At 41.4% G+C, this 16,986-nt stretch overlaps 1 protein-coding gene across 1 annotated transcript in view; it reads left to right on the forward strand.

Moving 5' to 3' along the window:
• Positions 1-16,986, forward strand: part of ATRN (attractin) — a 146,953-nt gene that overhangs the window by 107,779 nt on the left and 22,188 nt on the right. Inside the window, exons 25-26 of the mRNA XM_075752831.1 lie at positions 698-759; positions 11,483-11,561. Coding sequence (XP_075608946.1) covers positions 698-759; positions 11,483-11,561 — 141 coding nt within the window. The remainder of the gene's footprint in view (positions 1-697; positions 760-11,482; positions 11,562-16,986) is intronic.

The raw sequence follows: 16,986 nt of genomic DNA on the forward strand, positions 1-16,986 counted from the left end.
CTGTCGGCTTCCCTCCCCTCTGCTTTGTTATTTTTAACCAGGCTCCCTAATCTTTCCTTTTGCCTCTAACCACCTCCCAATTTCCTGTTCGCTTCTTCCCTCTGCTTTTTATCCAAAATATTTGGTTGTTTTTCACTTTTCTTTCCAGCGGATTGCGGGAAAGTGAGTTAAGATGAATGCCATGGCTGTTTTTACAGTATCTATTATCTTCTGTGTCTCATGCCTCTTTGCTGCCCTTGGTGTAAGTTACTTATTCAAGGAGATTTTGATGTAAGAATATTGTTTGGATGGGAGCACGCAGTTTGAACTTTTAAACGTTGTACTTTGGGTTGCTGTGTAGACAATAATTAAAGATGCTCTATTTATAGCTCTAGGAAACTTCTCTCTTCTAACTTTTTGAACTGGTGTTTTCTCCCAGGTAGTTAATGTGCACGGAAGACTGTTCCTTGGATGCTGTTGGGACAGAGATGTTACTTGCTTAGATTTATTTTTTGGATATGTGATTTCAAAAGAATGAGAAGTTATCATTTGTTTTCTTTTTGCTCAGACTATTTCAGCGCTTTTTCAAGGTCGTGTTCAAAAACGTTAATTGACTTAAGTAAAGACGTATTTCATTGTAATTTTGTGATCCCCGCAGCAATGCATCTTAAATACGAATTTACTTCTCAGTAAAAAAACATTTTCTTTTCTCTTTCAGATTGCATTCTCACAACACAGCAACTTTATGGACCTGGTGCAGTTCTTTGTGACCTTTTTCAGGTACTTTTCATTTAAGACAGCTAAATGTTTCTTCTTTAGGAAAGATCTTTGGGTTTTATTTTTCAGTATTGTGTTTGGGTTTTTGTTGGTTTGAGGTTTTTTTACTTAAACATCCTGCTTACATCACAGCCTAGAAACTGGAAATCTCTACTATCTTTAAAGTGTTTAATTAGGAAATATATTAAGAAAATTGTCTGCCCGTCTTTGCAAATGCATCTTGTCCTGTGCAGGCAGGGAAAGGGAGGCTGGGGGTGGGGGAGGCTTTTTTGAAATGGAGAAGTTACTTTGAAAATGGTGTAAAGACATCTGAGTTACCACATCATACAAATAACGTATGACTTCTAGAAACTGCAGATACTCACACGTCATCAGACACGAATCATAAATCAAGGAAGTGATTTTGCAAAGAGTTAAGCATGGACTAATTTCAGACTCTTTAGGTAGCACCTTTTGGTTTTAAACTGAACTCTGAATACATGTCAAGTTAAACACAAACAGAAATTGAAGCCAAATACCCGTCTGTCCTTCCTGAGCTGCTTGGTAAAGTTCATTTCTTAGTGTGAAGCAAACTGATGATTCCTGAGGAGTTGGAACAAACAGAAGCAATTTCAATACGTGTTTCCTCTTCCATCCTCCAAAAAAGCCTAGCCCAGCATAGAGGTTAAACGCTTCCCGACGCATAGCAGCCCATCTCTTTAAGGTTTCAAAATCTAATGTGTTAGCCTCTATTTTAGGAACTGTTAATACTCCACAAATATAAACCAATACTTGATCAATAAGGAGGACTCCCTCAGGAGGGATATACATGGAGTAAACAGTACTCCAGATCTTACAACCTGTTTTAAAGCAGGCAATGTTATGCCCATTTTAAAATGAGCAGTGGGAATAATATCTTGCTTTAGATTCCATGCTAAATTTAATTAAAGCAAGGAGCTCCAGATGGGTCCTTCAGACAAGTGGTTTATATCAATTATATTTTTTTTTAGTATGTAGCTTTTACAGAGTGGAGTGTGCTTTAACGCAGTCCCAGGTAAACAGCAGGCTTGAACCACCACCTTGCTTCCAGGGATGTGGAGTAAGTGTTTACTCCTGGATCAGACTGCAGCATTTCTTCTGCTGAATCCATCGCAGTCAAGGTCTTCCCTAAATATCTTTGTGGCAGGGTAATTCTGAGGAGAGTGAATAGGGAAGGAGTTGGTTCCTCAGTTCTATTTAATGGCATAAGATCAATCCGCACGTCAAAAATTATCCATTAGTCCTTTACAGACCCAGATCCACCTGCATATGAGAGCTTGAAACTCTTCATTCTGAGCGGTTCCTCCAATTCAATTATTGGAAGAGAATCACAGTTTGAAGCAGAAGATACGTACGTGAATATACCGTATCTCAGTGAGCAGACACAGCTGAAAATACATGTCCAAAAGTTAGGCAGATTCAAGACAGCCAACAGTGATTTTCCTTCCCTCCCTCACTGCTATCACATGGATCTCCTTGAGAAGTAATGTTGCAATATTATTTAACATCCTAACGTGCCCGAGGAATAAGAACGTGTGTATTTGGGAGAAGGCGGTTTACTGGTGTTTTCCAACTAAGCAGTTATAATGCATTAAAAATTCTTTGCTTCTTTAACTGTAACTACTGCTAAGTTCCTCTCCCAATATTTTATTTTACAGTCACTATAACTCGCTAAATAGTCAGTGTATTAGAACAGCATGATTCATCTCTGCTGTTTGTAGGGGAAACTATTGAAACGCTTGCATTTTTAATGCTGTAGGGTGCATTTCGTAATTACAGTCGAATCCAAGTTAGACCATAAATAAGTAATATCTGATAGCCCCCCGTGATGTTAACGAGATAGAGTTGGCTGAAAATTTGCACACTAAGTGGTGGCAATGAAAATGCTTTCTACAAAGCCTGAAGACAGTTGGTGAAACCACCTTTGAGGTATGGGCCACCTCTAAGTTGAAAACTGAGCTAGGTCTCAATTATTTGAGTGTAACGGACACAGAAAGAGACACTGTTCTGGAAAATGGATGTTTAGAATGACTTTCTGTTAGCAAGTTCAAGGGTCTTGCTTCATTTTGCCATTCTACAGGCAATTTTGGAAATTTTTCTGGAAAATTTTTTTATTTCCATTTCATTTAAGAGTACTGGGGTACTGTGGGTCAGAGAGAGTGTGCCTCACACTTACAGGCGCTGTTAGACTCTTGGAGCTCTTTCTGGAGTCGGTGCTCAGCACGAAGCCAGGCAAGTGGCTGTACGTTATCGTTATTTTATTTTGCAACACGTTAACGTTTTATTTTAAGCTAAGAAAATGTCAGTGGATAAAGGTTGGGTAGAATGGTGAAGTTACGGGGTCATTAATATTGCATTATAATTGGAGCCGCAGGAGAAATGATATTCTAACGGTTGTTAACCTTTGCAAAGCTAAATGAATTGCAAGCAAACTGTTTTTTCCATTTCCTCCTCTCTGCTTTTCATAACATAGCTCTTTAATTTACAAATTTTACGGTTGTCTTTCAGCAGGTAGTTTGAGCTATTTTGACAGTCTCTAGTAAACATTTTTATTTGTGTCTGTGGTTCTTTATCTTCCAAAAAAAAATCTATGTATGCCACCACATCTATCTGTAATACCTATTTCTCACCAGTGTATTTTTACATACAGAATATGTAAAAATATTTGTGTCCTTCTAAACTCGTGTTGCCGCCCAATGATCCTTCTTCCCTTTTTTTTTTTATAAAAAACAAGTGCATCTGTATTTCTTCTGTGCTTCTCTGCTTTATTGCCCAGTTCTGTAGAGATTTCTAAGAGGAGTATTAAGAATGGTTTGAATGAAAGAAGGATGTGTAAACACCAGAAGAATCAGCAGAACAAGAGTTGAAAAGCATGGCTTGTATTCTAACAGAGTTGGCTGTAAAGCAGTCGAGGATCATGCTGGTAACCCTGCAGCTAGTCAGGAGGAGACCCCTTGCTCCAAAACTAGGAAGGCGACAGCAAGGTCACAGCACATCACCGCTACCGTTCCTTTTCCTAGTGTAGCAGCGCTAAGAAACTCAAAATGAGGAGATGGAGGTATTGACAAACAGACCTAAAAGGTCAGAAGAAGACCTAAAGGGTCAGAAGTGTGAACAAAACTGAGTCCAAAGGGTCCTGCCAAAGAAGCCGTTAAGCCCTACAGGGTATAAAAGACCTATAAACCAGGTTTGCTGTCTCCAGGAAAGAAGCCAGGAGGTGTGGTGAGGACCTGACAGCCAGCATCCCTTGTCCTCTCTGTGGGACACAAGTGATGTTGGCCAGACCAGCTAGCCAATACATTTGGCATTTGTGGGTGTGAGAGTGTGAATGGGTATAATCCATTTTTCTCTGAGGTTTTGTTAAATATAATCACCTTCAGCCTGGAGAAAAGGTGGCTCTGGGGAGACCTTATTGCAGCCCTTGAATGTGTAAAGGAGTCTTGTAAGAAAGATGGGGATAGACTTCAGTAGGGCCTGTTGTGATAGGAAAAGGGGCAATGGTTTTAAACTCAAACAGAGGAGATTCAGACTAAATGTAAGGAACAAATTTTTGATGAGGGTGGTGAAACACTGGAGCAGGTTGCCCAGAGAGGTGGTGGATGCCCCATCCCTGGAAACATTCAAGGTCAGGTTGGACGGGGCTCTGAGCAACCTGATCTAGTTGAAGATGTCCCTGCTCACTGCAGAGGAGGTGGATGAGATGAGCTTTGGAGGTCCCTTCCAACCCAAACCATTCTATGATTCTGTGAATCTATTCTATGATCTCATCCTGAGCTTTGTTACATTGATTTACCACAGACCTCCATGTCTTCTATTGCACTTCTGTGTCCTCATGTGCACAGTTCACCCCATTTCTTGGCTGCTGTAAGTCTCGTATATCATATCTGCCCTTGAAACGTCCTTCTTGGGGTGTTCAATGCTGACTCTCTCTAGTCCCATCATAGTTTCACAATGACTAGAGAAATGGGTGCTGTTAGGGGGTTGTTTAGCCTGGAGAAGGCTGAGGAGAGACCTGATGGCTCTCTACAACTACCTGAAAGGAGGGTGTAGCCAGGTGGGGGTTGGTCTCTTCTCCCAAGTAACAAGTGATAGGACAAGAGGAAACAGCCTCCAGTTGTGCCAGGGGAGGTTTAGATTGGATATTAGGAGAAACTTCTTCACCAAAAGGGTTGTCAATCCCTGGAACAGGCTGTCCAGGGAAGTGGTGGAGTCCCCATCCCTGGGGGGATTTAAAAGAGGTGTAGATGTGGTGCTTAGGGACATGGTTTAGTGGTGGCCTTGGCAGTGCTAGGGTAACAGTGGGACTTGATGATCTTAAAGGTCTTTTCCAACCAAAACAATTCTATGATTCTATTTCACGAATGGAACAGAAGTTGCACGTTTTGTGTTTTCATGGTGGCACGTGAAACCTTGTGTGCCTCTACTAAGGTCAGAATATCAAATCGTGTAATTTTACTTTGAGGCAAATAAGTGGACTTATTCCTCAGAAAAACTTCAGAGGGAGCAGTATTTGTCTCCATATAACAGTCAGGCAGATGGTTTAATGTGCTGTATATTGCTTTTCCTGGCTGTAAACATTTGCCCAGTGTTATCAAGAAGTGGGAATGGCTTCTTGCAATAACTCAAATACTGAGTTGCGATGAAGATATTTTATTTACTCTTTTTGCTTATTAAATAATTTCTTACTGCAGCACAAGTGGCATTACTAAATATGTGCCTAAAATATAGTCTGAATCCTTTTTTTTTTTTTTTTTTGACCACTGACTGTAATTAATTTGGGTATTTCTCATGAGTTGAGGTGACAAGATGATCAGGTTACTGCAGAAGAGGAGAAGTGAGAATGGAAGGAGTCTCATACCCTCGTTCCCTCATACCAGGAGTATGAGGGAAAAACCTTCAAAAGACAGGTCAAAATAACACTGATTTTCATTTCAGTTTCATCATGTGTCCCATGATTTTTGGTATGTTTACTTAACGCTCCATCTTCTGACCTGCAAAATTACTTTTTCCCTTTATTTGATGTTATAACCTTTGTGATAGAAGAACTTGCAAATCTGAACCCTAAAAAGCAAAACAAAACCAAATAAAAACCCCAAACAAGCGAAAAAACAGACAAATACATTAATACCTGCTTTTCCAAAAGACCTCAAACCCCTAGTTAGACCAATCTTGTGTTTATGGAAGGTGCCACCATTTTACAGGGTGTCAGATTAGTTGTGCTAGCCAATAAGTAGATTTTAAAAACAGACAGAAAAGAAAAATAGCATCACCTGCCGCAAGCAAGGTGGCTCGTGGCTTGTGAAACCTTGGTGCCATCTTCAGCAGAGAGATAAGGTCGTTAATCTGCAGATCAGGTCGGCCAACTCTGCAAACCCTGTGCACTCCTTCAGCGTTATGTACTTGTTCCAATTATTTCGAGGTTTAATGCGTCGAGTACCTAAAAATGTGTCCTGTAACTCTCCAGCATATTAAAATTTACTTTTCAATAGGACTTACATAGCTTCCAATTCATCAAAATAATTTGGGATGTGTTTCTAGCAATCATTGCAGTGCTTTCTGAAATTAAGTGACCTGTATATGTTAAAGCATATTACTCTTGAAGCTGCTGTATATTTTGGCATTTAAAACTGCCATTTTTTACTAGCAATTCTGATGTTGATAAACATTGTAGGAGAGTTTAATAATTGGGCCCTAATATGCCAGATGGATTTTCTTCTTTCCTTGTGCAGATGCATCGTATCAAAGTGCTGATGAAGTTTTCCAGCCATTTAAAAATGAAAGCGTACTTGTTTGAAGAGCTTTAAGGATACCTGGAGTGGAGAGAATATCCTCTCTGCTATGAAGAGGAGCTTAGAGTACAAAATAAAATCAGACAGGGTGGTTTAAGTTCAGCTTTTTCTGTCAGGGTGGGAATACCCTGTGGTATAAAGACCGCTGAAGGCTTATCAACTAACGGTTAATGCATGTGTTGAGGCCAGCAGAGGGGAGATTACTTACAACCATCTTGCTCATTTATTGTACTTGAATAATTTAATACATAATTAAGAATTACTTGATTAAGCTATTTATCAAATAGAATATTGTCCAGAAATGTAAATGTAACTTCTCCCTGTACTGCAATATTTCTGCTGCACAAGCATAAACTTCTGTAACTGGTATGGGCCAAGGAAAGCTGCGTTTGGTAGAACCTGATCCAAATGAGGAACCACGTTCAAATTTCCATGGGATGAAAAACTCTCCAGGGGTGTTAGATGTCTCTAGATGGCTCTTTTTCCTTCCAGTCTGGTTTCACATCTCAGTTTTCTGGTTTCTTCTTTTTCTATTGGAAAAAATTGAACTGCTTTCAAACTGGACGCATCCCTGGCCTTGGGAAAATGAGGATCCAACAGCTGGTAGTTCAGGTCCAGCTACTGGATGTGCTGCGTCGCCTGTACGTGACGTTTGCAGGGCCGTGTACAGACTCTGCTGGGACGTCATGAGCCCAAGAACGTTTCTGTCCCCTTTACCGTCTTTTCAGAGAGACGGATGAGGGAAAATGATACAAAAGCATTGTTTGAGATGGGAGGAGGTGTTGAGGGAAGACTTGAATGAGCAGTGGATTTCAGGGATGAAGGAGGCTCTTGGTAGGCTCTTAGTTTTGGAGGGGGAACAAACAGAAGGAGAACGTAAAACAAGTCCTGCAGCGAAGGTTTATTTTTAAAGCCATTTGCAAATGGGTGGATATTCGTAGCTGGTAGAGACATTGCCGAGACTGTTTGGGAGAAAGCAGGGCAGAGCACAGCGTTTGACTAGGACTCTGCCAACCGTAGGCTTTCACTCCAGATCATTTTCCACCACGGCTCTGGGTCCATGCAGCTGTTTCTTTCCGCTGCTTCCATATTTACACAGCTGCTTTCCAAGAGAATGTATGGGGGCGGGGGGGGGAAGCTTCTTTAAAGCTACTGACGTGAGGACAGGTCTTTTTAACTTATTTCAGGATGGTTTAGGCTGAGTAAACCCAGCAGATAGATCTTGACTTGGCTCTGTCCCCAGGGCTCTTCCAGCAGGTGATGGACTGCAGCCCAGCAAGCAGGCGCTCCCTTTTATTCCTCCCCGAGTGCTGCCAAGGGGAGGTAGTGCAAGGGGGAAAATATATTTCCTTAGTGATTTTATAGCTTTTGTGGGTATTTGCTGCCTCCTTGTGACGGTACGAAGACGTATGGTGCTGTTCCACTGAAATACAGGGTACTGCGGTGAGCGTTTTAGAAGCAGGTTTTATTAGCCCTTAATTGTTAATTCCGCTCTGTGCTTTCTTCAGAAAGTCTTGGCTGTGGTGCCAGAAGTGAGGCAGGAGAGAGAAACCCGTGACAGACTCTGGCACGTACAATGTCGTGCAACGTTGCACTTCGGAAAGGGGATTGAATGTAAGGATAAAGGTGATCCTCTTAGTTCTCCACTCTAGCTTTCTTCTCCAAGGGAGTAAATGAGTATGTAGGGAGACACCATTTTCAAACCAACCAAAAATATGGATGTTTATGAGTCGCTGGGGTCACTTTTTTCCTAAAAAGGAGCTATCCTCGTAGAAGTTCAGCATGTTTTGACATGTATCTTCAGTTCGGCATGTATGTTTCTGGTGCTGTCTGATAGGTACATGTGAATCATGTCAATCGTAGAACCACGGAGCACGTACGTCTTGTAAGGGTCACCTGCAGAAAGCTGGAGATCTCATTGAGTTTGTTGGCTGTGCATGGCACAATGCAGGTTCATCTGTATGCTTGGCCTCCTGAGAAACTCCTCCTGAAGGTAAATCTCTCTGAAATGAGTCTTTATAACACAGAGGTGCTGGAGATTGAGGAAGCATCTTGCCCTTTTCCTCTGCCCTTTGGGATATGGAGGAGGTGGACTCGGATAAGCCATGGCAGTAGTTGTTGCCCATAAGCTGCATCTAAAAGGCTTTATCCTGAGCTGAAACTTCTCACTGGAGTCATGTCGTCAACGCGATCACCCGGCAGGCGTTGCGCCTTGGCAGCCTGTCCTGGGGACTCCTGCAGATATTTTGAATATTGTTGTCTTCATGGTCAAATTAAATGTGGAGCCAGGAGCACTTTTCCCCGCTGCCTTGAAGATACTGTTTTATTTCCACCCTCCATTTGTACAATGATGTTAAAATGTTACTGAAAACAAAACAAAGCAAAGATTTAGCTCATGGTCTTAGACGTGCTGGTTTTGCTTGGATACATTTTGGATTTTTGCTCTTCAGTGAGCACGGTTCTCTTTGGGCCTCAGAGACAGAGCAAATATTGCACCTTAGCAAGACTTCAGGTTTCTTTGTGGAAAAGGGAGCTTACAAGAAGAAAAAAAGGCTTACTCAGTGGCTTGGGTAAGTGTGGCGGCATTCATGCCGTGCGGAGCTAACAGGAGTCCCAAGACAAATGCGGACACTCAAAAATGTTGCTAGTCCATCATTCACTTGTGCCTGTTCAGGTGTGGCGTAAGTGGAAATCCATCTAGTCCAAACGTGACCTTGTCCAGGAGAGAAATACCGTTTCCAGGCGGGACGGATAGTCTGCTGTTGGCACTGAATACAGCGGCAGGGAGCTTCGGGAAAGAAAGGGAAAGCTGAATGTATTCAATCCTCAGTCATCAATAATGCATGTTAGCCTCTTTACCAAAATAGCAATTAAAGATTTAATGTGTACGTTTTACTAGTTAATGGGGGCACATTGTTTTTTACTGCAAAAGTCAGTAGTAATCCAGTACCTCTCAAAAAGGAAAATAAAATAGCCATTAAAAATGCTTGTCTAAACTGTTTGTGTTTGCAGAAAAATGGCCAGGCTTTTACAGTCAAATAATGTCAGATTTTAATATTTAGAAAAAATGTGGGGGAAGTGATTTGGAATACATGCCTCTTAAAATGCAAAAGGCCAAACGAATCTCTCCGTGATCCTGCTTAAATTTATAAAGAAATAGGCACCGTAGGAGTCTTTAAAAGCTGCGCAGACATTTTAATGCTGAAGTCAAACGAGTGCCAATTTTTTTAATATCATACATTATATGATAGTAAAACATACTTCTGTACATATCTAAGCTTGAAAAATACAATCGTGTTGCCTACTGGCTGCCCCTTGAGTGTTCGGTGCCCGATCGCACACAGTTTTCATAATATACAGGCTATGGATAGTGATACGTTACGTACTCAGGAACCGGCTCGCCTCCTCTTGCATCTCAGGCAGTGGGTCCTACTGTCCATCCCTTTTTTAATGAGAAATCTTTCCAAGTCTTTGCACTAATCTGCTAAAGAATTCACCAGCGTAGAGGAGGTCTCCCAGTTGCTGAAGTAGCGCTCGAAGGACAAAACGTGCGATCCCTGCAGCTCGTAGAAGGCAAACGGCATGGCGTTTATGAAGAGAGGGAACGGTGGGGAACTGGTGGGATGAGATGCCATCGCTCATCATCAGCTGTGGTTTTTTTGGTCAGCAGCGTAACTGTGGCTTCACGTCCAGGTAGAAGTCATCATCAAGGTCACGGACGTTTGTATGAGTAGGGTGGGAGAGCACAGTGCAAACCACAGCGTTGTTTGGAAATGGGAGGTTTGGGGATCTGCGAAAAAGGATTGAGTTTTGGAAGCAGAGCTAGTTTGTTTTCAAAGGCAGGGACTATTTGAGCGGCCGTGGTCTCTCTCCCACCTTAGTCTTCCCTACGTGGCTGTGGGTCTCCATCGGGAGCCCCAGAACGGCGAGAACCGAGCCGTGCCCAGCGGCAGGGAGAGGGGCACGCCAGTTCCCCCTTCACAGAAATCCCTGTTCAAGCGTACAGAGCACGGTGGTCGGCGTAAATGGTGCGCTTTAGGAAATAAGTCATCTGTTCTGGTTAATCTTCCTTTACATATATGCTCTTTTTACATATATGCTAGAGCGTGGGGAAGGAGGTTTGGAGATGTTTTCTCTTACCCATCAGCGCGGTACTCGAGAAGAGAGGTTTTCACTGGGGTTCAGATATACAAAAGGAAAAATTTCAGTCTTAGAAAGCTTGCGTGCCTTGAAGTTGCTCGTTAAGAATTCAGTGTGATAAGATCATAACTGTCAATAAAGCCAGCTTTTATTATTCCTATTATTATTATTATAACTGCTTTTGTTAAATCTGCTGCTTTGCATTTTCCCTAGAAGTTGATAAATCTCTTCATCCTTTTCTCCTCTTAGATTTAAGAAAAGCAATATAGATTTGGGGAAATCAAGAAATGCCTATAGTTCTGCAACAGCCAGTTAGAAAGAATTCAACTACTGTATACTTTATCTTATTTTTATAATTTGGAAAAGAAAAAATGATCAATTTTCTCTGCTTTGTTCAAGGCTTTTCTTTTTGGGGGTATCCTCTTACTTTAAATGTCGCCGAAGAGAGTCAATACTGGCTTTTCCAATCTGATTAAATCTTTTGGCTTTACCATTCTGATTTCCTGGTGAAAATTGGTGGAAGTCATATAAGGAGGTCAAATCGGTAACTTTGGAACAACAGTTTTCTCTGCAAATAGAGTTCCTCACCGGGAACCATGAGTACTGAACTGTGCAAAACACTTTGTGCTGCTGTATTATCTTTCATCAAAGTCCCTCTAAGTATGATATGAACTTTTAGTCTAGGCTTTTTGATTTGCTCGAGTTTGTCAGCTGCCGTTATGTTACGAACAAGGACAATAAGATATTTTTATGTGTTTGTTTTTTTTTTTCCTTTACAGTTGTTTCCTGTCTTTGCTCCTGGTGGCAGCTGTGGTTTGGAAGATTAAACAAAGTTGCTGGGCATCGCGTCGAAGAGAGGTTGAAATGACAAAATTGAATGCTATCTCTTAAATGACTTTTTTATAGTTGTTCTCTCTTGTATTTAGTCACATATGCATAGCATTAACCTTCAGTTAAGGATAAGCTCCACTAATCTATAAATGCTTCTGTTTAGGGATTTATAATAGTGTACTTTCGTTTACAGTTTCAGTGACAAATGATGCTATTTTAGTATCCTGATGCTGCAGTTTCTGTGAAGCACAAAACATAGGGGCGAATGTCCTGCGTTCCCAGAACTCGGGTTCTAGGCAGCATAAATACAAAACCACCACAAATCAGGAGATTCTTTACATCTGTTTCAAAAGTGCTGAAGCTCTGAACCGCATTAGCTCCTCCTTTAATCTGTTAAAAACCAGGCTAATCCCCATTTTAAAATTAAAAGCTTATTGAAATGGTTTGGTATTGGTTTTGTTGCTGGTTTGGTTTTGGTGTTTTGGTTTTTTTTCCTGGAAAATAGCAGTAAAAGAGAAAGATGGGAGAAGCCACCCCTGATTTGGAAAGCTATAGTGTACCACTCAAAAAGGCAATTTCTAGTGCCAGAGCTTTCTCCTCGCCAGCTAGCCACGGCCCATACCAGCTTCCTGACTTTTTCTTGTTTGCAGCCTGTAAAAAATTGTGCGCTTTCCACCCCCCAAAATATAGTTCCTTCTTGTTTATCCCTGATGCATTCAGTGAGTTGTTTTGGGGTTTTTTTACCACTCTATTTTTGTGCTTCTCACCTGAAGCTAATTTCACGTTATAACCTAAACACGCAGGGTGACCGAGACAGGATGGCTAACATGTTGTCACTCAGTAGCATAAAGAATATATCCTTATTTCTGATTTTTAAGCATAAATGCAGAAATGTCTAGCAGAGAGGCGTAGAGGAGCCAGTCCTGCGTGCCACAAGGCAGACGACTGCGTGTTCCTGGGGTTTTCTTGCTGTGGAAAGCACTAAGAGCGTGGGAGGCAGAGCCCTGTAGAATGTACAAATATAGCAGAGGTGAGGCTGGGCTGCGCCTGGGATTAGTTTTAGGAGCTTTGTCTTGTGCAATCTAGTTACCTTTATGCACAATGAGAGAAGCCAGACGTTATTCGAGTGAGTCCACGTGCGCTCTCTGTACGGAAGTGTCTATACCAGATATCTTTTCCTAAGGGGTGAGGTGCGTCTCTCGCCTGCCTTTGGATTTTAGGGTGAAATCTGCCCATTCCCATCGATTTTCTTCCCAGCTCTCCTGCTGGGATGAAGCTCTTGGTGACTGGACACCCAGCCATGTAACTGTTCTATCCAAGGGTGTTTTATTCATTCGTTGTAGATGAGCCGGAGTATTCTGGGGGTTAATTTTTATAGTGCTGGAAATTCTGTACAAGTGCCCGTTTCTTGCATATCTTCAAAAAAATCTCTATCTGGTTGTACTTTCCAGTGCAGTAGTGGGAATAATATAAATTTATTCAATCTGAGGATCTCTTTTCTTATAATAAAGCAGGATGATGTCTGATAACTCTTTTCCTCTTCTTCTGCTTCAGATGTTTTTAATCTTTCTAGTGAACTCAAATGCATAATAGAATCAGTGGTTTTCAAACAGATAACCCTTAATCTTTGAAATAATTTAAGTCTTTGAGGTTTTCTATATTCTCCGAAGGTAGATAAATTTTTACTAGGGCGGCTGATTTTTTCCTTCTCGCTTTCTTGGCAAGAAAGTAAGCTGGAGTCAGCATAACATTCCCTATTGGCTCCTGGGTTAAATGTTATCTAAGAATGTATGAGGAATATAGACTGAGAAGTAAATACTGTGCTTTGGAGCTCAGGTAAAATACTTTAGGAGTGGCCTAAATGAAAAATGTCTCTATAAATTAAGTTACTTTCAGACTGTTGCTTGTTTTAAGGAAAAAATCTGGAGTACTAGCAACGTATTGGCATGGTTTAGTCTTAAATTGAGTTTACTTGCGTGGCTATTTGACGGGCAGTTCATCAATGTGTTCTTTTCCTGGTGGATTCCTGTCTTTTGCTGTTATTTGTCTTGCTCCTTCTTCACATCTAGCGACTTTATCTTGTAGTTCATAGACCTCTGCTATTGCATTCCTCTTTTGTTAGAAATACTTTTTAAAATCTTTGCCATGCCATTATTAGATATATTAGTAAAGACTGTCTCCAGATACAAAAGTCTGCCCAAAAATTCTTTGACTTTTTGGTATTATCTAAGATGATTTTATAGCTTGCAGGGTTTTCTTTTATATGGACTCCCGATAAATCATAGCAAGGCTCTCTTTAAACGTTAATAGTTAAAATAAAGATTAATAACAATGGGCTACGCTGCCAGTTTTAAGTGTGCACAAGTTTACCCCCTCTGTTGTTTGAGGCGTGTGATTTTTTTAGATTTGCCATTCGTCCTTCCTTTGGAGATGGCAGCTCTCTTTGATTTTCTCCATTACTCTAGAGGAGACTTGGGTCACAGAGTTTGCAGGCTGGACTGAGAAAAACAGATTTTGTCTTATCACTTTTTTTTTTTTTTGGTGCCTCTATAAACTTCTGACACAGTTGATGGAGACCACCTCCTCCCACCATATTACAAATTAGAGGCTAGGTGAAAGGAAAGATGATTAAGCAGCAGTGGCAGGACATCCGATTCAGACAGCGTATTGCAAATGTTAAGTTAATACATGCTCCAGCCCCGGAGGAAGATATTTCTCTGGTTTGGGCTATATTTTTAGAAGCAGTCAAGTTACAGTCGCCTGTCTCCCATGGGTTGTGCTGTAGTAATTCTGTGCTTGTTCTCTAATCTTAACCCAAAAGTAAGTAAAATATAATTCAATCTGCAGGTAATTCCCAGCTATCAATCACTTCTGCTTCCAATATAAGCTTTGCAAGTGCCTAACTTCTTATCGCAGTGCAGAGTGAAAAGTAGATAGCTGAAGCTTAATCTGAGATATGTATAGGACAGGAAAAGGAATGTGTTGAAAGGTCTAGTAGTCAAAATTATTCAGATGGTATTGCTTGGAAAATGTGTTGGGAGCAGTACAGCTGTGCTTGGTGTATCAGGTTAATGGAACAGAGCATCAGCATTTGGCTGAAACCAAATTTGCATTATTCCTTACTGAGAAAGCAGTGTGCTACGGATCCAGAATCTACATCAGGATCTTGTAAAATACATAAGATTCCCCTGATTTTTATTTTCGTTTCTGCAGCTAATCCTTTCTGACCGGCTGCCTGCACATGTCGATGCTGATGTTGCTCAGCCTTAAGGCGAAAGGATCTTTTTGGGGTGCAAACGCGGCGTAGCAATTGTATAGTTGTAGGAAAATGAGTTTGGAGCACTGAGCAAAAGTTCAGGCCTTGCAGAGTATAAAACTTGACCTGAAGTAAAAATGGGAACAATTTGTGTCATATCAGGCATGGAGGAGATGGGATTGTAAATTGTGTGTTTATTCCCTCTCCAGCGAGCTCCAAGTTTAAGTATCTTCAGACATCTTAAAGAGGGAAAATGGAAATAAAAAGGCAGCTTTTATAGGAGGCTTAGGATGAGGTGAATGACATTAGGAAATAGGGATAGGAAACCTTTCTATCTTGTTTCTAGAAAATGACACGTTAAATATATCAAGGTGGTAATAGAGAATAATGCACAAAATACGAGAGTGGCATTAGAAATTTAATATGCTCATCTGCTGTCATGAATTCTCTGTCCTATTGTTTTATTTCAGCATCAAAAATCCTATTCTCTTCACCCTCACTCTGCTTCGTCTCCTCCACTTTAGCGAGAAATAGGTCCTCTTAACATTTCCAGCAAATGGAGCGTGGACAGTGATTTGGCCGACCCCGTGTAAGTGTCTGTGTGAGGGTCAGCTGGATCGCTGCCCGTGCCCCATCGGGGTGTGCTGGGAGCATCGACACCAAGCACGTACAGACATAGCTAACTGTGGGTGTCTAGAGCTTAGTTGCACCCTTACGTACATAAAATTGTCAATGTTTTGCCTCCTTTCTTGCTAAGACTATCCAGGACTGAGCATTTTTACTCTGTGCGCAGCCCAACTCATTCAGGATGGGTTTTATGTATGGATTTACTGCAGGGTTTATCCTTCTCCTTCCTGACCTCATTGCTGAAACCTTTTTCCCTCCCAAGTGTATTCGCAATGTAGCAGTGCTTCTTTTTTCACTGGCATCCTCTGCTGTAACGTCCGTGAACACTGAATACCATTTAGGCAGGAGGTTTGCTGTGTTCATTTTTACGGCAAAGACTTTCCAAGGGACGTGTGCGCTTTGTATTATTTATTGCCCTGCCTTCGTTTTCTTCCCCTTCCTGCTCTCACCTGTTAGTATTTCATTCATCTCTTATATCTTCTCTCAGACTGTGATTTAGGGCATCCTTTGTCAAAGAACAGGATTCAGGATTGGAATATTTTCAAACTGTAACTGTAAATCAGGATCTTCATTGCTGTCTAGAGTCTCCAGTGGTGTTTTGGAAGGATCTGCTATCGACTTTATGCAGGAACATTAAAAGGTCAGGCTACAAATATCCCTAGATTTGGGCGGTCCCAGGTGCTTTGGAGGGCTTGTAAGAAATGAGATGTGCCGGAATTTGCTGCTGGTTCTCCAAGCTCCCGGCAGTCATTCGGCACGTACACCACCTTGTTCGACAGCACCGATGGCGCTAGTCAGTGTCTGTCAGCCGAGAAGAATATATTAACTACTGGTTGGTGTAGTTTGTAGAGGAAACGTGGAGGAGTGAGAAATCATGGCAGGCAGATGACCTCTGCGGAGGTCTGGATTACGTGGTCAGCACACTCAGTTGTCTCATCGGGGTGAAACGTAAGCCTGTGTATGTATTTTTTTTTAAAACAGTTAGGGTGAGTTTACATCCCAGAATACCTATTCCCTGGACAACAGACTGAAATGATGGTGGCCGCGGGGATTTAATAACTGCACGTAAATTTCCAGTTCCGGCATTTGTAAGTAGAGTAATAAAATAAGAGCCTAGTGTTAGCATTGTGTGTAACCGGTTATTGGATCCTGCGTCCACTCTGGTCTCAGCAATGTCTTGGGTGTTGCAGGTGGTTCAGAACAACACTGCAAGATTAATTCGTTATCTGGAAGATAAGCAAGACACTAAGCAGCACAAATTACTCATTTTATCCAAGGAAGAACATACTGAGATTTGACGATGTGAGTCAGTGTCTGTGAAAAGGAATTGTAGAAGATTCATGACGGGATAAGGGTCTTCTAAATGACCAGCCAAAGGCATAACACCCAGTGTCTGCAACTGGGGGTAAAAAAAGTCAAAAGCCGTTTTGTTTTTCTCCTCTTTTTAATGGCGACAGTAGCAATGCCAACAATTTTATTTTTTTTTAGAAACGTGGTGCCCAGATCAGAATTTGAGTGCTTTTGGAAGGATCTCTTCTAGCTCAACCCAAGTCACATGCTTGCGGAAAT

The sequence above is a fragment of the Balearica regulorum genome, chromosome 4, assembly GCF_011004875.1.
Source record: "Balearica regulorum gibbericeps isolate bBalReg1 chromosome 4, bBalReg1.pri, whole genome shotgun sequence".
Classification (NCBI taxonomy): domain Eukaryota; kingdom Metazoa; phylum Chordata; class Aves; order Gruiformes; family Gruidae; genus Balearica; species Balearica regulorum.